We start from the raw sequence: 21,902 nt of genomic DNA, 5'->3' as shown, positions 1-21,902 counted from the left end.
TCATTTGGTATTTTATCCGGACCACCCGTCTGAGAAAATCAGTGCCACAATCAAAGGATGACCTGGTGGTAAGGAGGTCCCTTATGTGGTTGTAGACTACAGTGTGGTCTACCACTCGATCTTAATGAGTGGGAAAAGACATGGGACTGGGGTGTGCAGTGCAAGTAAATGTGAGTGTAAAAAGAAGAAACCAAGACAAAAGAGTGTGTTAAAATTGGTTAGAAGAGCACAGAATGATATTTATTCTTTGTATGCTCTCAATACCAAGATTAAAAATATATGTGACCTTAGGCAGTCAGGTTATGTAGACTGCCTGAGGTAGTGTCGGTCGACATGTTTCAGCAAAACACGGACTATTACGTCCTTGCTTTCATCAGGACCAGGACTACAATGCTAAGGCTACTGCACAACGTGAATAAATAAGAAAGTGAAAGAGTGACAAAAGGAGAAAATAAAACAAGTGCAGAAAGTCACCTGTATAGTCCAAATGCCATTACAGTCAGTGTCGATCACTGTGGATAAAAAAGGAAGAGTGGGTATCAGATTAGACTATCTATATCCTATGGGCTATGGAATAAGTCCATGATCTATGGATCAGTATTGAAATCACACTTCAAAAGTTGATGTATACACTCTTATTATTAGAGAGTCAGTTACTATCCATTCGGAAATATATATTATTATCCAAACGCCGTCCAGTTCTTACCTTAATCTGTAAGGTAGACTTGCCTCACCCCACCTGGCAGCGGCTCAGGGGAAAATGAAGCACCGCTCTAAAAAACATGTGAGACACATGTCAATCATAATGTGCACATCAAAATACAAGCACCCTCCACTATCAGTGACCGGAAGTCAGTAAGGCTCGCACAAGTATCAAATGCTGCCGTTCCCAAATGTGACGGAGGGAGACCTCCGTCGTGAGAAGTGGATTCGTTTGAGAATGGAGCATTGTCGCGAGTGATCAAACGAATCCACTTCTCACGACGGAGGTCTCCCTCCGTCACATTTGGGAACGGCAGCATTTGATACTTGTGCGAGCCTTACTGACTTCCAGTCACTGATAGTGGAGGGTGCTTGTATTTTGATGTGCACATTATGATTGACATGTGTCTCACATGTTTTTTAGAGCGGTGCTTCATTTTCCCCTGAGCCGCTGCCAGGTGGGGTGAGGCAAGTCTACCTTACAGATTAAGGTAAGTACTGGATGGCGTTTGGATAATAATATATATTTCCGAATGGATAGTAACTGACTCTCTAATAATAAGAGTGTATACATCAACTTTTGAAGTGTGATTTCAATACTGATCCATAGATCATGGACTTATTCCATAGCCCATAGGATATAGATAGTCTAATCTGATACCCACTCCCCCTTTTTTATCCACAGTGATCGACACTGACTGTAATGGCATTTGGACTATACAGGTGACTTTCTGCACTTGTTTTATTTTCTCCTTTTGTCACTCTTTCACTTTATTATTTATTCACGTTGTGCAGTAGCCTTAGCATTGTAGTCCTGGTCCTGATGAAAGCAAGGACGTAATAGTCCGTGTTTTGCTGAAACATGTCGACCGACCCTACTTCAGGCAATCTACATAACCTGACTGCCTAAGGTCACATATATTTTTAATCTTGGTATTGAGAGCATACATAGAATAAATATCATTCCGTGCTCTTCTAACCAATTTTAACACACTCTTTTGTCTTGGTTTCTTCTTTTTACACTCACATTTACTTGCATGGCACACCCCAGTCCCATGTCTTTTCCCACTCATTAAGATCGAGTGGTAGACCACACTGTAGTCTACAACCACATAAGGGACCTCCTTACCACCAGGTCATCCTTTGATTGTGGCACTGATTTTCTCAGACGGGTGGTCCGGATAAAATACCAAATGATGAAGGGCGGATCCGTATGGTGACTGATGGGTATTTTCCTCATCCCTTGAGAGCCTTCTGTGCCGAATCAATTTTGAACTCTGGGTGATCAGGGTACTGTGGTGGATTAGATGACTATCATATACCTCTGAGCTGTGTTTGGCCCTAGACCCTCTGGTACCTTCTGTTGTTTTTCAGGTTCTTTGGGGACTGTATCCAGAGCTAGGTCTATAAATTTCCCCGAGGTCCTCCCCTACCGTAGTGTTTTTTGTTGTTTATGTGCAGTTTTTCAACTGCGGACCTCTCTTTTTTCTACGAATTAGGTATTTTGTAGGAATAGTTCACCACAAAATAGTGTTTTGAACTTATATGTTACCCGCGTTTTAGTGTGCACTCTTGTCAGACACCCCCTACAGTTATGGCCGAGAACCCTGGTCTGTCGTTTTCCGATGAAGACCTCTTGGCAGCACTTGCTGAACATCCGGACCTGACAGAATCCACCGTTTCTGTCATCTCCATGAGCGAGGATGAATGTGGTAAATTGCTGGGCTTGAAAAAATCCCAGACAAGGACAGCCTTACACGGCACGATTATGGCCCAATATCTGCGCAATGATTGTGCTCCAACAGGACTAATAGTGACCAATTCCCCGAGGCTGTTTCTACATGATAAGGAGTTTTTGAAGAATTGGGCTCTTATAGCCTGGAGGTGTACTAGAGTTTGGCTGATTCTCATCATCCAAACCTCCAAACGTATAGCCGATGCCATACTTATAGAGATCCAAATTCTTGAATCTAAAATCAAAACCACTATAGCTCCTAAAGTCTTTCAGAAAAATTTAGATGACTCGAATAAAAACAACAGGGATTTTAAAGAACATACACTTACGGTCAAAATGGACAAATTCAGGAAAGACCTTGATAAATTTAAATTTGAAAAAGTGTATCCATACTCCAGTGATACCTACATCCACCCCAGATTTTAACACCACTGGCCGAAGAGCAGGCTCGTCATTTGGTACATCGAGCTCCGATGATAACACCTCAGGGAGTGATACCAGTAGTGAGAATTTCAATACAAGAGGCCGAGGGCGGGGCAAGAGAAACTTTAGGAACATCTGGAGGGGCCATCAGCCACAACAATGGTGGTCACCTAATCCTTGGCAGTTTGGTGGCATGCATCCATTCTTCCCACCACAACAGTCAGGTCCCTTTCAACAGTCGATAGGACCCAATATGCCCAATTTCCCAGGGAATTTCCCAACGAACTATCAAAACAACTTCAACGGGCAGCCTTTTTTAGGGTTTGGCCGGGGCAGATCACGTGGGAGAAGAAGAGGGAAAACACAACCTCAGGTTCACTTCAGCCCCCCATCCACCTCAACGGAGGGGAGGGTATTGAGGAGCAACTCGTCCAAGAACAAAGAAGCCGGACAGAGCAGTGCTGCTCCAGTATAGTAATGAACTTGAGCAAACACACTTTGACTCCCACTGAGGAAGAAGCCCTAAATAAAGGATTGGGTTTCGTACCTACCCACCGCAACAATGAGTTTGAGACCCGCTTGGAATTAGCGAGGTTTCTAAGAAAAATAAGATTACACTTCTTCTTCGCGGGCAAAGAAGCTCCCCTGCATACTGAGGATGACGTCAACACAGGACTGAGATGTAAGTCGACGTTTACCCCTCCTACTCATTCAATGCCTCCTCAGGTCTTGGCCTATGAACAGGCACTCGAGAAAGAGATGGATGACCTTTTCTCCGAAAATCAATGGGTCTTCTATAACTTGCCCAAAGCACATCATCTAGTGCTCAAATCCTTAACTGAGAATAAAGACCTTACAATAAAACCGGCTGACAAGGGCGGATCGATTGTCATACTCGATACCGAGACCTATCGCAACGAGTGTCTCAGACAATTGAACATGAGGAATGCTTACTCTCCTTTGAGCCATGATCCTACTGAAGAATTGAAACGTAACATCAAAACGCTGGTGGAAGAAGCGTCCACGGAAGGATGGATAACACCAGCCGAGGCCTCTTACTTATGTACAGAACACCCGAAGATGCCATATTTTTACACCTTACCAAAGGTCCATAAAGAGCAGCGACCACCCCCAGGACGCCCCATAATCTCGGGGATAGGATCGGCCCTGGAACCCCTCTCCACTTTCGTGGATCATTTTCTGAGACCGATGGTGCAAGAGATGCCCACTTACCTCAAAGATACGACGGATTTGTTAAGATTAATACCTGATATCGAATTCAATATGGATACCGACCTCCTAGTCTCTTTTGACGTGGAGGCACTTTACACGTCCATCCCTCAGGATGAGACATTGGACGTTGTGCACCAACTACTGGATTCCAGGGAGCTGAACAGCATCACCCCTGCCCAGTTCATAATGGCCTGCGCCACATTGGCCATGAAACAAAACTTTTTTCAATTCGAAGAGCAGGTCTATCTACAAACGTCTGGAACCAGCATGGGGAGCGTTTATGCCCCCAGCTTGGCAAATTTATACGTTCATTCATTTGAACAAGATCACGTATTGAATGACCACAATCCCTTCATCGATAACCTAAGGACCTGGAAAAGGTATATCGATGACATTTTTGTTGTTTGGAGAGGTACAAGAGAAAGATGCATCGAATTCCTGGACTGGCTAAACAGCAGAAACAACCATTTGAAGTTCACCATTGAAGTAGGTCATCATGAACTGGCATTTCTTGATCTGTTGATCATTGCAAGACCAGAGGGCCTACAAACAGAGCTCTATAGAAAACCCACCTCAAGGAACTCACTGCTACTGTTTGATAGCAACCATCCGAAATCCCTGAAGGAGAGTCTTCCTTTTAGCCAGTTTTTATGGGTTCAGAGGAACTGTTCAACAACTGCGGCATTTAAGAAACACTCTAGTACGTTGAGTACTCAACTGGTTGCCCGCAAATACCCCCCCAGACTAGTCCAGCGGTCCATGAAAAGAGCAATGAACAATAATCGGGAAGCCTTGCTGGAGCCTAGACCACCTAAGGCTGCTTTGGATCGATTAACTTTTGTTCACACCTTTGGGAACCTCTCCAACAGAATCCAGAGTATGGTTCGGAAGCACTGGCCAATATTGAACTCGGGACGTTTGACCCTTCTTCGTCCTTTAGTCGCCTTCAAGAGGGGTCCAAACCTAAAAGACAGACTGGTGCACACCAGACCACGTGAAGAGCAACCAAGAGCCGTGGGTTCACTGTGGAACCTCCCTCCAGTCCAGGGACATCACCCCTGTGGCAATTGTCAGGTGTGTGCGCAGACAACTAAGTCGGTCGAAATTGATATTGGCACATCTAGACCTTGGAAGCAGATAAAGTTTACCAACTGTAACAGGGATCGTTTGATCTATCTGATTACCTGCCCCTGTGGATATAAATATGTGGGCATGACCACACGAAAGGTCCGAATAAGAATATCGGAGCACAAAAGCACCATTCGTTGTGCCAGACAGGCCACAAAACTGACCACCCACTTCCTGGAAGCAAAACACCAAGCTACGAAATTTCACTGGACTGTCCTGGAACAACCCTTCATTCCATCACACACAGCGGATGTGGTGAAGTACCTAATGATTAAAGAACAAAAATGGGTACTGAAACTCAACACACACAATGAGGGCCTAAACGATGAAATCCCATGGTCCACTCTGTAGTCTGCTACTCGTAAATATGTTCCATGCACTGAGATACCACCAACTATGTGAATATGTCCTCACTGAACCGTCATGGTCCTTATACGTAGTTGTTTCTTACCTAGCCATCATTTGCCCCCTGTAGGCCAAAACCCATAACGAGGATATTTACATCTTGTCCACTTTTACTAGTTAAAGCGTGAGCGCTTTTGGTTTTCTGTGTAAATCATCTTGAATTTAGAGGCTGATTATTCTCACATAGGGAATTCTTTCCAGTATACATCTACAGTATTTTTTCCATGACAACACAAATCACGAGGTTGTTCATCCACAAATATAATGAGTGCTGTCCCTTTAATCCTCTACCTTTCTACCTCGCGCATATGCGTTAATATCTGTGTTTGTTTACATTGCCCTCGTGGTTCCCTTGACAATTTTCGCTTACAACTAAACCTCGACCAATGTGGCCGCCAATCCACCAATTACATCATCGGTTTACATTGGGTGAACCAATGGGCATGCTTGTTTTACTCTATGAGGGGCGGAACCAATGGCAACACACGTCCGTGCACATTGCATAATCGGACGACCAATGGCGGCGCGTTTAAATACAGCTTCGCGCTCGCCTTCAGGTACCTCCCCAGTCGGCCAGGACGCCGGCCCCGGAGTACCGACGGATAGGTAAGATGAGCTGCTCCCTTTCTGATCACTCGCGACAATGCTCCGTTCTCAAACGAATCCACTTCTCACGACGGAGGTCTCCCTCCGTCACATTTGGGAACGGCAGCATTTGATACTTGTGCGAGCCTTACTGACTTCCGGTCACTGATAGTGGAGGGTGCTTGTATTTTGATGTGCACATTATGATTGACATGTGTCTCACATGTTTTTTAGAGCGGTGCTTCATTTTCCCCTGAGCCGCTGCCAGGTGGGGTGAGGCAAGTCTACCTTACAGATTAAGGTAAGAACTGGACGGCGTTTGGATAATAATATATATTTCCGAATGGATAGTAACTGACTCTCTAATAATAAGAGTGTATACATCAACTTTTGAAGTGTGATTTCAATACTGATCCATAGATCATGGACTTATTCTATAGCCCATAGGATATAGATAGTCTAATCTGATACCCACTCCCCCTTTTTTATCCACAGTGATCGACACTGACTGTAATGGCATTTGGACTATACAGGTGACTTTCTGCACTTGTTTTATTTTCTCCTTTTGTCACTCTTTCACTTTATTATTTATTCACGTTGTGCAGTAGCCTTAGCATTGTAGTCCTGGTCCTGATGAAAGCAAGGACGTAATAGTCTGTGTTTTGCTGAAACATGTCGACCGACCCTACCTCAGGCAGACTACATAACCTGACTGCCTAAGGTCACATATATTTTTAATCTTGGTATTGAGAGCATACATAGAATAAATATCATTCCGTGCTCTTCTAACCAATTTTAACACACTCTTTTGTCTTTGTTTCTTCTTTTTACACTCACATTTACTTGCACTGCACACCCCAGTCCCATGTCTTTTCCCACTCATTAAGATCGAGTGGTAGACCACACTGTAGTCTACAACCACATAAGGGACCTCCTTACCACCAGGTCATCCTTTGATGTGGCACTGATTTTCTCAGACGGGTGGTCCGGATAAAATCCCAAATGATGAAGGGCGGATCCGTATGGTGACTGATGGGTATTTTCCTCATCCCTTGAGAGCCTTCTGTGCCGAATCAATTTTGAACTCTGGGTGATCAGGGTACTGTGGTGGATTAGATGACTATCATATACCTCTGAGCTGTGTTTGGCCCTAGACCCTCTGGTACCTTCTGTTGTTTTTCTAGTTTTTTCATGCCTCTTCTGTGGTCCCAGAGCCTCTCCTGAGGGTCTTCTTAGGGGGTGGGTACTCCTTTCGGCAGCGTTGTGGTCCGTCCTATGAAGGGCGGTCCGGCCTCGTCCGGTTTCTCGCGCTACTATTTTCTCTCAGGGGCTGGGTTTTCTGTCAGGGTGCTGGTTTCTGGTGTAGGCACTCTGTCGGCTCTGTTCCGTGGGCGGCAGGCTGGTAAGGCTCAGTATGCTGAGGGCTTTCTGCTGCCTCTGCCATGCTTCTATTTTTCATGCAGGGCCCTCTCCCGGGCCGAGTAGACGCGCGTTCAGCCAGGGCAGCACACTTCTGCCATTCACCTCTTACGGGCTCGTTCTCGTGAGAAGCCGCAATCTTTCCTGTTCCTCAGTCCGATGGCGTGCGCCTTGAGGACTTACATGTATCCTAAAGTGGCACTGGTCCTTCATGTGGATCTTGCTGAGATTTTTTCCTTTGCCTTCCTTTGTGTGTGGTACTACTGTCACTTTACATCCGAGGTTTTCATTTGTATGTTATTTTGGTATGGTGTCTTGCTAACGCGCATGCGAGCTTCGCTATTCTCAGGGGAGAGGATGTTTCCTTACGGCTTGGCGACCAACCTCGGAGCTGAGGAACCGGGTTCAAGTCTCAGCAACGACGCTCCACATCCTGTGATTCTGGGCAAATCACTTATACACCGAAGCTGGCAACCTGGTTAGCAGTGGAGGGTGAGAGTAGGCTAGAACTGTTAGGTGATCTCGCATTGGTTTGGCTCATCTGCTGCTGTTGCGTTCTTTGCCTCTATCATTTAAGGATCTAAGGGAACTGTACTCGCTTGGTCATTGGTTTCCTCCTTATTAACTGGTGTTAACAGGCTGTTTCATAGCGCAGGGTGTAGACAGAGGATTACAGATTTGGCAATTAGTCCTCTACATACTACTCTTGTTGAGTTACATTTTTGTATTCTTCCCTGCTGGTTATGTCTATCTGTTTTTGTGATGCAGATTTTTGGTTCCTTTGTAACGGCGCCGAGGAGCCATTTGTGCGCTGTACCGTGCACTGCAAGACACAGCGTTGGGGCTTTCCAGGCGTTTTGTCGATCTGGCTTAATTCTATGATGGCCTGGGCGGATCCCATTGGGTTGTTAGGTCCACTTATTTTCAGGGTTGATATGATTTGACGTTAATGATGGTTCTTGGGTAGCATTAACACATCTGTTATTCAGCGCCTATAGCGTTGGGGGTGAACATGCGCTTTACATATACTGTTGGAGGCACATACATCAACCATTTACTATGGGTTTCTGGTCCTGGTGTTTCACTGGTGTTTTTGGGGGTGTCGCAGGGCCCCTAGTTCATTTTGTTGGCAGTGTGTCCTTTGCTCCGTCCTCCCCTCCTGGCTTTGGGCTCCCACTGCACATGGTTCTGATCCTGCCAATGTTTTTGAGACGTCCTGATGTGGTATATGAGCATACAATGTTTTGTACTGCCTACCGCCGTGCCTCCCTACTGTCACCTGTTTTTGGTGGTTGGGCTCCCCTGCTCGTGTCCGGAGTGCGGTTGCTCGTTGGTTGGTCTACTGGCTTTTGGTGGTGGCGGCTGAGTCAGGCCAGGGGTGCAGCTTGTGCCTTTTTCTACGGGTTTCGTATTTGTCTGTGCTTATGGGGTCACTTTGGAGGTCTCTCAGGGTCTTCTCCAGCGGGGCATGTTCATCCGGTTCCTGTTTACTGGTGGGGTCTTGGTGTTCACCCTTTTCCAGTTTTTGGTTTTTTCGGTTTTTGGTTGCCTCCATCAATGTGCCTGTTCCCCTTCATCTGGTTTCTTGTGTGGTCCATGGACCTGTTGCTCAAGGGTAGGTCTTGTGCCTCTGTTGGCTTAGCCTACCACAGCACTAGGGCTCATTTCCCGCCATTGCTTTCAATGGTGTTGCTTGTCAATGCAGTGTTTAACAAGGCACCACGGAGCTCAATGGTAAGTCGTGTGCCTCTGGTGGCACAGGCTCACACAGCGCAAGGGTTCCAATCCTGCCACTGCTTTCACAGTGTCCCAATGGGGGTATCTGTTCATACCATGCTTTGGTATTAGCATGCTCTCCCGGTTCCAGGCGCTCCCCCTTGGTTTTTTTGACTGCCCCTCTGGCTTTCATGTTGGGGTAGTCTACCTTGGTCGGTGTCCTCCGCAGGGAGTATTTCTGGTGTTGTTGTGCCTTGTTGTCAGGTGGTGCTTAGCATTGTTTTTCTCTTGGGGGCTCTTCCCATCTGGGGGTCTCAGTGCCACTGGGCCGTCTTGGGTTCCAGCTCCTCTTCACCAGTTCCTATGGCTGTCCCTTCTCTTGTTCCCAGTGGTCTCCTTGTCCCTCGTTTTCCTTGTGCCAGTGGTTGTGTCTCTACGGGTTCGGTCCAGTCTGAGTTGGTGGTGTCCCTCCTCATCCACTTCTTCTGGATCGTGGGTCAGGCAGGCAGCTCCCTTCCTGCTCTTTTCTGCTGGTGCATTCAGCGGGCACGGTTTGGCTCCCCGGAGATGGCTCTGTTGCTTCCTCGCCCGGACTCTCGACTTTTCACTTTGCCTCTGTTCCCTTTCCCAATGCAGGATCTGGGCTTGTTTTGCCTGGACGTGGCATTTGTTCTGTTAGTGGTGCTCGCCTGGGTTCTTTTCCCTTGGTTTCCCCTGCTGAGGGTATTGGTTGTCCGGGGGTGCTGGCCTTCTCAGTTCTTCCTTCTCCGCTGCGGGACCCTCCGCTTCCTATGGGTATTATGCATCATCTACTTCTCTGGCCCTGGCTCTGGTGTACTTATGCCTGCTGGCTCTGTGTTGTTCCCTGGTGGTGTTGGCTTTGATGCAGGATTGTTTTGCCATGCCCTTCTTTCCATTGGTGTGTTTCTACAGGTGGCCTTGCCTCCCTGTTCGCTCCTGTTCCTGTACGCTCTCAGTTGTTCTGCTGGGTAAGGCTGGTTGGTAGCCACCTGGGTGTTCGGCTCGTTTGCTCCTAGTGGTCCATTTCCGGGTCGAAATGCTTGGCCCCTGAGCGGGGTTTTCCAGCTCATTCATGCTGAGTTCCCCTTGCTACCGGGTGCTTCCTGCTTCCTGGTGCGCGGTTGCCCTGTGTTGGGCCTTCTCTTGCTTTACTGGTGGCTCTGTCTTGGACCTGATTCATTCTGTTTTCCAGTTCCTTGGGTGGCCTTGTAGGTATTACGCTCGTGGCTGCTTTGGTCCATGGGTGGCCGGGTTGCCTCGGGTCTTGCGCTGGTGTGCGCTCCCTGTCAGGGGATCCTTTGACCTGCTGGGGTCTGTGGCCTGCCTGTTTTTGACTGTGTTGATGGGGTTTTGTTGGCCTTACTTCTGCAGTTCGGTGGGGTGCTGGGTGCCTTTTCTGCGCTCTCCTCCATTCTTGCGGTTCCTGCCGGTCTGCTTTGGTAGCGTCAGGTTCCTCGGCTTCTGCCCTCGGTTTGCTCGGTTGTCCACCGGGCCCGGTGGGGTTTGTTTCCTTTTTCCCTCCGGTCATGAGAATTGAGATGGTTTCTGTTCTCTCACTGCTGGTGGTCCGACCTGCTGTGCTGCTGTGTTTGGGTCGGACTGCATCTTTGGCAGCTGTGGCATCTTGTTGTCTCTGTGAGGGTGTTGCCCTCTTTTCCTTGGTTCTGGAGTCTGGAGCATTGGCTTCTCTCTCTCTTTTGGCTATCCGTTGGGCAGTCTGGGTGTGTTTGGGCCTGCCTGCCTCTTCCTGTTATGGTGCCAGTTGTTGTTCCTTTTTGGCTCTGTACAGTCTGGGTCCGTGCCTTCCCTTTCCTCCTTTGGTCTTAGGTTCGGGTGGAGTTTTGGCAGACCTATGGGTCTCAGGGATCCGGCTTTTTTGGCCCTCCCGGTGTCTCTCTGTCCTGGGCTGGTTCTTCCTGCTGATGGTTGCCTTTTTTCTCTTGGGCGGTTCTTCCACTCACTGTGGTTGGTGGGCTTGCCCTGCTTCTTGGCACCCCCTTCTGGTCCTTGGTTTCTTGTGAATTTCCATAAACATGCTTGGCTTTGGTATGTGCTCACTTCTTTAATCATGTGGCTAGGAAGACTTACGAGGAGGTGATGACCCTGTTACTTACCGGTAATCTTCATTACTCCGAGTATAGTCTTCCTCGCCACATGAGTTCCCATCCCTCCCTCCCTGTCTGGCTATCGGCTTCATGTTTATGCTTGGTAGTTCAGGCTGAAGGGTTGGGCTGACCCGCCTCTTATAGAGGTTAAGGGTGACTTGGGTTGGCCATATTGGGATGGGATAGGAGGCATGGGAGGCTAAAATTTGCTTTGGATGGTTCTGGTGTGGAGCTGAAGTTCACTTCGTTAATCATGTGGCGAGGGAGACTTTACTCGGAGTAATGAAGACTACTGGTAAGTAACCGGGGCATTAGCAGCCATCGACCTACTGGGCAAAAATCCTGTTTTGTCCACATGGACCACCTGTTGTGCACACCCGATAACATATTCCCCCAAATTTTCATAAAAAACTTGTAATCTACATTTAATAGGCTTATTGGGCGATAGGAGCTCGGGTCATTTGGGTCCTTATCCTTCTTCAAGATAGTAATCACAACTGATTCCTAAAATCTGTCAGAAACGGGAAACCCATCCATAATCTGATTGTACAGGAGAATCAAAAAGGGAGAAAGCTCATCTAAAAATAACTTATAGACTTCAATCGGGATTCCATCATTACCACTTGCTTTAGCGCTAGCCATTCCTTTTACATTTTCCCTCAATTCTGAAAATACAATCGGTGTATTCAGAGCCACGCTATCATCCTTGGTAATCATGGGTATCTGGACTTCAGTAAAATAGTTCTCGAGATCCTAGATGTTAACTTATTGTGCCTCAGCATAAATTTTCTTCAAATAAGAAAAAAATATTTTGGCAATTCTGTCTTTATCACTAACCAGACTCGCAGTGCTGGGGTCTCTTATTTGTGGAATTAATTACCTATTCTGTAGTGTTTTAGTAGAACAGGCTAAAAATCTACCTATCTGCCGGCTTTTCTCATATACTGTCTGTTAAAGTGCTTTGCTCCTAGAGATCTCTTCGAGAATAAAGATGTTTTTAGTTGCTCTTTTGCCTTAAGTAGTTCCTGCTGAAGCACCTTCTACTCAGGATCTCCTGGAGGCCTGAACGTAAGATCTACCCTACCTCGATCTACAGCTTTCTGAAGTCCTTCAATCTTCTGTTGCTTCAGTTTATATAGATTAGCTTTATATTCAATCACCTGCCCCCGAAAATAGGCCTTAAAAGTTTCCCAGACCATAAAACTTAATGCTGTATTAATGTTTTCTCTATAATATCACTGGATAAACTCAAGAGTTTCAGAGATCCCTATTGAATCCGAGAGCAATGCTTTATCAAAGATAATTATAAATGCAGAACAGGCGGGTGAGGTGGTGATTAGGTGGGGTACCAGGCAGGGCTGCCCCCTGTCTCCCCCTTTTTTTTCTCTTTTTATTGAGACATTGGCGATAAGGATCCGATCTAATACATCAATTCTGGCTTCGCTAACAGGGATGGCAAACATTAAGCTGTTTGCTGATGATATGATCTTATATCTGAGTCCATATAAGGCAAACATTCGGGCCATGCTGGCGGAAATCCAGGCATTTACAGCACTGGGGTAGCATAAAGTTAACTAGGCCAAAACTGAGCTCCTTTTGTTTAACTTTGCGGAGGCTCATCTTCCCAAAGGGCTACAATTATTGCTATTATGACCTATTAGATATTTGGGCTTATATGTTACAGCTGACTTTTCTCAATTGTTTCATGTAAACTATGTGAATACACTTAATAAAATAAAAAACCTATTAGAAAGATGGTCGATATCACCTCTGTCTAGAGTAGGCCTAGTTTCCCTAGTAAAAAGGTCTATACTTCCCTTGCTGGTATTATTGCTTCTAGATATTCCACTAAAAATACCAATTTCATATTTTAATGAAGAGGATAAAGTTAACCCTGAGTTTATATGGGCAACAAAAAAACCTTTGGGTCATATTATTTATTTTTACAACTAGATGTAGAGCGGGGAGGCTAGCATTACCTTACTTTTCTACCTATTATCAAGCTGCATTAGTTAGTTTAATAACTCAGCTAGCAGCCCCTTCCTTGAAATTTGATAGTTTTATGTTAATTCTTATGCTATCAGAAAGTGCAATATAGTTACCAGCATTTTCGCACACTACGAAATTACCCAAGAAAACAAGATATAAGGTTGTAAATATAATTGCAAAACATACTCAGCGCTTCTAAAAAACCCAATATGTTCCATCATGCAACGCATACACCTCTCTTCAAGACTGTGAGTTATGGGGTCTCCAGCTTTCGAAAAGGGGACCGCAGTCCTATAACAATCCAAGTTTTTGTAAGCTAGGGGATTTCTATAACGCTATCCATTTGATTGCATGGGAATAATTTGTAACGCAATTCGAACTCCAAAGTCGAGACCAGCGGAGATAAAATTATCTCCCTATTACCTAGCTGTCGCGAACACCAGTTAGCGACAGCTAGTAGGATATAGCGACCATCTTGGGCCCCACTATGCATGTCAGTGATATTTATCACTAATGACATGCAAAGTGGGCGTGCCAAGATGTTAGCGACTGAAAACAGTCACTAACATCGCTATCTCCTATTACCAACTTTTTTAGATATTCGCGCTAAGCGCGAATATCTCTAAAAGCTAACGCCTGCCCTGAGCAGTTCTTAGCCATGTTATCCAATGGGAGGTGGATAAAATGGCTAAGAGCATTAGCTCTGTAATGCATGAATATCGCTGACTTTTCAGCGATATTCATGCATTGCGGCGATTTTTATCGCATTTGCGATAAATCTTGGTAATACCAAGGTTTATTTGCGGTAAAAAAAAAAATCGCCGCAGCTTTTGGTTGTGAAAAAAAATCGCCGCAGCTCAGCGGTAAATGTTTGTCTCTAACCAAGCAATAGCGATAATTATCGCTATTGCTTGGTAATATGCCCCATTCTTTCTTAAAAGCAACTATACAATAAATAATGAGAGGGAAAGAACAATCCTAAAAGCATCCTGCGAGGACGTGGTGTTGGAAATAGGTATTGGCTACTGCACCAGGGTACGAATAAGAGGCTCATTGAGGTAATGCTCCGTAAAATTGCTCAGGAAACTAATTGTTGGTTTAACATTCAGCAATGGCAGCTAGTGTGTGAGTTTGGGATTAAAGCATTGATGGCGGCCAACTTCAAAAGAATGTCCTTTTTTTCTAGATGGTTGGTCTATTACACTCCCCTTAGATTACATTCCAACAATTCCTAATCAATGTTTTAGATGCAGTTTGGCTGGGGCAGGAGATTGGATACATATATTTTTTACATGTCCTAGACTGAAACACTTTTGGGAAGAGGTGTTTAGGTTCATTATTTCTTCGGTTATCCTACCCTCAAAGTCACTGGCCTTATTTGGGTTTTCTCACACAGGCAGAAAGCTACCAAAACATAGGCAATATTTTGTTTTCATAACAATAGCGGTAGCCAGATCCTTGGTGGAGAAGTGTGGCTCACTGGTTAGAGGAGGCAGAGGTCAGCCCGGGACCGGGGTTCAATTCTTGGCTCGGCGGGGTCTTGAGTCCTAAAATGTCCATGGACTTGACAATTCTCGCTCTGGTGCCTACTCGATTCACGGGTTCACACTCTGCGACTCTGGGCAATAGCTTGCTTAATCTCCACAACGGCCCCTCGCGGCGGGATGCCTGACTTTCACCTTGCGGATACCCTGCCGGGGTTATCTCACAGGGGAATACCAGGACGGGTTCCCTAAGCAAGCGCTTAGAAACTGCTTGGTGATTTGCTCTATATAAATTCCTGTACATCTACATTTCAAAACTGGAGAGCACCAAGGGTACCTACACAGGGCCAGTGGCTCCATAATTTGGATTGACCAATCAATTTGTAAAGGCCTACGCAAAAAGGGTAGGGGCGCTTCGCAGATTTAGGGCTACTTGGGAGGGCTATGTTTTAGTTACCCATGCAAACTATAACATGCAATGTAGGCTATCTTCTATGCAATGAAATACGAGTTGTTTTATGATGTAATTCTTTTTTAACCATTATGTTGATAGATTGATGCCAGTTTATAGCACTATTTTATATACGTTTATTTTTTATCTTTATTGTAGGTAATTCATGGTTCAATATAGATAATGCTGGTTATATATTATGTAATATGAATCTATGCTATTTATTGTCTAATGAATTATGAGATTGCTTATTATGAAATGTTTTTTTTCTATTGTACCATGATTTCTATGCCTGTATTGTTTTAATGCATGTCAGTGAACAATAACCATACGAGAAGAATGGTTTGATGCTATCTTACTTTAAAATACTTCCCTTGCATTCAGACACTCTACAATTACTGTACTTTCCATGCTAATGCTGACTGCTGAATGCTGAATGTTACTTGGGTTATAGTTGCACCCACAAGCTGCCCCCACAATTACATTTGGGCTACAGAACTACTGGCAATCCTCTTATACCTGCAAAGGATAAAGCCTAGACCTAGTCTAACTCAATGTCAGAAATCACAAAAACTCTTCACTTTCTTGGTGCCCTTGTGGGATTAGTGGCCAGCATGCTAGTGAACTGGTGATATCAAAACACTTACGTAGTGTCAAGACTTCGTAATGATCAACTGCTAAGTCATCCATGTCAGTATCCTGACCTTTATCTGCACATTGACAGGGTAGCAAGCACAATAACCTAATAAGCTTTGTTGATATTTCCGTCATTGTTTCGAGTAAATTTGTGTATTGGGTTGAGAACCCTGTTCCCTTGTGTACATGAGTAAAATAATGTCTGCTTGAATTGTTACTATGTTGAATAACTGAAAACATACATAAAGGTGTTGAAAAAAACTAAAATCTCTTGGCAAGGTAATTGTCTAGAATCAGTCCTGATGAAGGCATACTAGAAAAAAAGCCGAAACGCCGCGTCGACCTTTTTGATTCTGTGACCTTTTTATTGTATTTTAATAATATTGTGATGATCATGTACATTGTATAATGGTTTTAATGTATTCTTTTTTATAACATTGTATTGTGTAATAAATTTTTGTTACCGAACCAAAGTAGTGATATGTTTTTAACCAGAAAAAAACGTTTATTTGTTTAATAATTTGTTTAACAAATTGTCCATTTGTTGTTGCAAGGAAATACAAAAGTTTAAGTATAGACAACCAAACCAACTCCTTTTGATTTGTCTCTCCACCTGAAAACTCAGTATAATCTTTTCACATAGGCATATGTTCCTTGTTTCACGAATATGTGGTTAGCCTTTTTGCCTTCTTCATGGAAAACATGCCCCTCTAAGAAAGAATAAATAACCATAGGGGGCCAAAGGGGGATACCCGTTAGTCCTACACTAAAATAAGACATTATCTAAACTGTCCAACGCACCCGGACGTTTGTTTCTTTTTCCTGAATGTTTCCCCACCGTCCTCTACAAAGCTAGAGTGGGTTCCTCCTATTTGTTTATACAAATGGATAAGTGAACACTGTCAGGCAGTGAAGCAGGTGAAAGAGTCCAACAAAGCTGGTTCTCCAGGATGGGATAAAAACTGCATTTGTGTCAGTTGGCGCATTTCTTCTCCCGGGGTCACACTGTCGAAGAGAGTAATTATAGCATCTAGTCCTTTGCATGATGATCATTATGTATTCCAAAAGATTAGTGCAGCACCAGAAAATAATCATTTCCAAGGGGTGTTCTAAAGAAGCAATGACTCCTCGGATAAGGACTACAGTCGTCAGTTGCCAGCATACATTTCTCTAAAAAATGCATTTGAAGAGATCCAAAGTGTCTTTCCAAAAATGTGATTGCTCTAAAAAACAAACGGGGTCATTATGATTGCGGATTTTCCGCATCCTCTGGGCCGGCGGAAGCCACCGCCGGCCCCGAGGATGCGGAAAATCCGCAGCGGACTGACCAAAGACCCACTGCCACATTAGGATGGCTGGTGGGTCCTGGTTTCCGTCCGCAGCTTTTCCGCCGCGGCTGGCTTACAACCGCGGCGGAAAAGCTCTAATATGGTGACGGTGTCTGGAAGACACCGTCCACCATATTAGGATGGCCAGTAAAGTATGCTTTTCCGCGGCGGGTTTTCCGCCGCGGAAAAGCATACGGAACTTCACTGCGGGGGCCCGTTGCGGGCCCCCTAGGTGAAGGGGGGTGGGGGGTGCACATGGGGGGTACCTATGGTACCCCCCTGCATTTGCATGCAGAAAGCGGCAGGCACCGCGCAGTGCCTGCCTCTTTCTGCATGCAAAAGCAATGCGTGCATTTTTAACATTGCCACGGGTGCAGCTTGAAGCTGCACCCGCGGCAATGTTAAAAATAGAGGATGTGACAGCAACCCTTGCGGTCACATCCTAATTGCACAGGAGGGAACTCCGCATGCCATGCGGAGGTTCCCTCCTGCTCTGGGGTCGCGGACGGACGCAAGTCCGTCCGCGATCCTAATCGACCCCAAAAAAATGTGAAATATACTTTCTTGTTAGAGAGGTGAGGAGTAGAGGTTTAGTACTTTATGCAAGTAATAACAATGACTGACCCAGGGATGCAAGGCATTGGAAATGTAGGTATATTTTCCCTTGGTCTGCTGCACTTTGAGGTGATTGATTCTTTTCTATTGCTTTAATGATTTGTTAGGTTCATAAGATGTTTTTATTTACTTGTGCTTCCTGGCAGCAATTCAGAATTTGCATGTGTTTGTGCGTGTTTGCGCCCCATGGTCACCAATTCACTAGACACGCGCCACATTAGTTGGACATAGACAAAACCTGCCACTCAGATAACAAGCTGGCTGTTGAAATGTAAATATTATCTGCCCTTGATGCCTCATGCCCCCAAGGCTCTGTTTGTTCCTTTTCATTGTGTTGCAGGGTCCTTGCCATCCTTCCTGATCTGTTCATGCAGCTGGGCCAAAAATTCTGTCTCGTGTTTGCCGTAAATTTTCAACAGTCAAGCTCAGTATCTCTCCTGGGAGCTTGGGCTCTGCACTGCTACTTGTCCCCCAAACCATCCATTCAAAAGAAAGAGAGGGCATACTTGCACATTTAATAAAGTGGGTAAATATCGCAAAAAGCTCTGGAGACCCCCTCATGGCTACTGGTGGAGCTTGTTGGTGCACTTGCCGAAATAGGGAAGCTAGAAGTCCGAGTGCAGCAGACCCTAAATTTGCCCCTGATTTTTGAGTGTGTACTTGCTCCTCAGACTGAAGCCCGGTTGTTCTATTTCTGTAACTGGTGCACAAAGACAGCTTCTGTGCAAATTAAAGCTAGGGTGGCATTTACAGGAAGCAAGACTGTGGACCATAATATCATGGTGAGGATTTGAGTTCTAAAATTAGGTTTCAAAAATATCGCTGTGTTGTATTTAGTATTAGAATATATATACACAAAGCGGGACACACGTTTTTTACTAAATATTTATGACTTACTATATCTTTGTGTACTATATTATTGATATATACAACTGTGGAGGTACTAGTGCAGCACCTTGCTGATAGGCTGGAGGAAAAGGAAGCTGTGCATGACAAAAGCAAAAGGAACCTTCGGTTCAAAGGTTTACAGTCCCCTAGGGACTTGTGGTGTGGTTTCGATGGATTTGTAAGAACCAGAGAGAGAGAGAGAGAGAGAGAGATTTATTTGTATGTGCTATGTGGTAGTTGTTTGTTATTCGAAGTAAGGATGGTTTTCTTGCAACTGACAAATTTAGTTGCAAGCATTTTCAAGAGAGTAAGAGGAGACAGTTGGCTCACTAAAGGTAACAGAATAGCAGATTTTGGGTTACTCCCCTAGTTTTGAAAGTAAGTAGAAACCATTCACCCATGATTAGTGTAGCATCTCACCATTGCAAGATGTCCCTCCCGTCATAGGAACGGCAAGGAATAAAACCATGTGAAAAAGGCCTCTCTTTATCGACATAAAGACAGCCTTTGTGGAACACATTTTCTTTTCATTCCAGGCTCTTACTCTGTTGTGCAAACCATCACACTAGATGTCTGACTTCATACATTGCTTCTCACATGGAAACTGCTGCTAAGTTGGAAGTCATGGCGTACATACACAAATTAAAGCAGACCATACACCTCTCTTCTATATCCTGCTGACAAAAACATACATGGTGAAAACAGGACACCACAAGAGGCTTCTACCCCAGTGCAGTGAGCAAGCAGAGCCAGATGAGAGCAGCACCCCAAGTGGTCTGGATGGCCCAGTAGTAGGTGCTGGCATCAGAACAAAAGAAGAGTGACTTAAGCATAGCACCTAAAGCACCATTGACCTGAAGATTCTTCTTTTGGACACCCCAGGTACCACACCGGCCCGTAAGGGGTTCTAGGAGAAACCAGGACAGCAAAAAGGTGGGTGGCAGTGTGGGAAGCAACGTTGTCCGATTGTCCATATAATTGGCCCCACTATTCAGAAAGAAATAAGGGGCCTATTTATTAGACAGTGGTGTCACTCTTGCACCATGTACCATGATGCCAGAGCCACACAAATCTTTAACCCGTTAACCGCAGCGGTAATTCCGCCGCGGTGCGGCCGTTTTAGTGCACGGGCGGGGTCCCGTCAGCCATTGGCCGATGGCAGCACTGGGAAGGTAGTGCTGCCGTCGGCCAATAGCCGACGGCAGCAAGGAAAGGGTTAATGTGATTTATGAAACCTCTCAATGTCACTTTGCGTGGCCCTGAGTGGGCCCATAAACCTGGAGTAAATCAATGCTGTGTAAAGTGCTGCGTTGCCTTAATCTGGCCTGGGGAGGCGTTGCATGGATTTGTAAGCATTCCCAGATTTACCAGAACATAAAGTCCTGAGACTGTTCCAAAATGATACACTTTCTCAGGTGAGGTGCAATGAGAAGAAATATCTTTATTTGTCCTTGTTAATTCCTCTTTCTATGTGAGCTGCAGTCTGCAGCATACTAGAAAGAGGAATATGCCTTTCAGGATTGTTTTTGTGCAGGAAGCTGTCCCTTACTGCATAAAAACAATCCTGCTTGCAACTCAGGCACACTTGCATAATGGTGCAACGGTGCCTACGTTGGCCGTAGGCTGCCAAAAGAGTGCCAGTGCAGGGGAAAAGGCAGGAATGCACTGTTTTGCATTAAATATGGAATATTCCTGCCCTTTGCCTGTCACGCAGTGCAGCACAGCAGGTGACTTACTGTACTGCATTGTGGGACATTCTCGAAAATAGGCCACTGAATGTGTAGTACTGTAGTTTTATTTGACACCTTAAAGGGCCACATACGGGAAGTATCATATCTTTTTTATTTTATAAGTAATAGTTTGGTAATCAAAGCTGTGCACTTGTAATAAGATATCAAATATAAATGTGAGAGTATTGAATCTAATAATACTTTCTGTAAGTTTAACGACTGATCATCTGGGTGCATTTTTGCATCTGAATCACCTTGTTACATTGTTTTTTGCAAACTTAATTTTGATATAATTAAGAAAACTTGAATTTGTTCCAAAAACGTTTTATGTTTGTCACTCAAATGCAGTTAATTATTTATAAAACATCACATTTCCAACACTGTCCATAGAAAGAATCTAGGAATGGATTTGAGCACTATGTAGACGATATACACACCAATAGACCATACAGATGTGTTTTTTAAAGTTCTATATACTCTTGTCTATATCATACTAAACAGCTCTACTGAAAACCGAACACTTTTTTTTTTAAAGATGGAAATGGTGAATATTTGATGCCTGATTTCAGAGATGTTGCCTTTTGATTCACTAACTAATCTTACACTTGGAGTCAAGTGGAAAATTAGGGCCATTTGACACTAACCAAAATTGTGTATTCAGTTTAACATCTGGCTCTGTCTTCTTCCTCTTTCCGCAGGTTCCTAAGCCTGGCATCTTCAGAGCAGGATACCTGCTTCTATGCACTGGCGGCTTCACCCCCTCCGCTGCCTCCAGCAGTTGCTTGGCAGAGCTATCCTGAGTTCTTGGCAGAGTGGCTTGCCTCCAGAATCTGGGCCTTTCCTTGAATATGTAGCTTCAAACCACGAAGCGCTTTAGGGGAACATGCGTGAACTCACGAATTGGACACAATGGAGGCAGTCGGTGCTCCAAAGAGGGATTGTGGTTTCCCGGAGGTACAGCCTGAAGGAGGAGATACTGCATGCCTGGTCTCCACTCACCTTTGCTTCTTTTAGACATACCCTCCTGTTGCAAGTCAGCTTAGCCACTGGCACCCGATGTCAGAGTGGCTTTTGTCATCATGGAGGTGATCAAGAACTATCCAAAGAAGTCTGGGCTCTGCAGTCTATTTTTCGTCTCTAGACTTTTGATGGTGACTTCACAATTGCCTGAGGAAGAGACGCGTGTCCTGCCAATATATCCTTAACACTTGCTGTCCATCATCTTGCCACTTGCTCTACTTTTTTTAACACTTCTGTTTTAAGCCTGGGGGGCACCTTTACTAGTGTTTGTGGCTGTGAGAGAGAGAGC

At 44.9% G+C, this 21,902-nt stretch overlaps 1 protein-coding gene across 1 annotated transcript in view; it reads left to right on the top strand.

Annotated features, from left to right (window-relative positions):
- DMPK (DM1 protein kinase) overlaps positions 1-21,523 on the top strand; it is an 809,400-nt gene extending 787,877 nt beyond the window's left edge. Inside the window, exon 15 of the mRNA XM_086938460.1 lies at positions 21,292-21,523. Within this exon, the coding sequence (XP_086794586.1) occupies positions 21,292-21,393 (102 nt within the window). The 3' untranslated portion in view covers positions 21,394-21,523. The remainder of the gene's footprint in view (positions 1-21,291) is intronic.
- The last annotated feature ends 379 nt before the right edge of the window (positions 21,524-21,902 follow it).

Source organism: Lissotriton vulgaris, chromosome 9, assembly GCF_964263255.1.
Source record: "Lissotriton vulgaris chromosome 9, aLisVul1.2, whole genome shotgun sequence".
Classification (NCBI taxonomy): Eukaryota; Metazoa; Chordata; class Amphibia; order Caudata; family Salamandridae; genus Lissotriton; species Lissotriton vulgaris.
The sequence above is the reverse complement of the archived record's forward strand: the minus strand, read 5'-3'. Positions and strand labels throughout refer to the sequence as shown.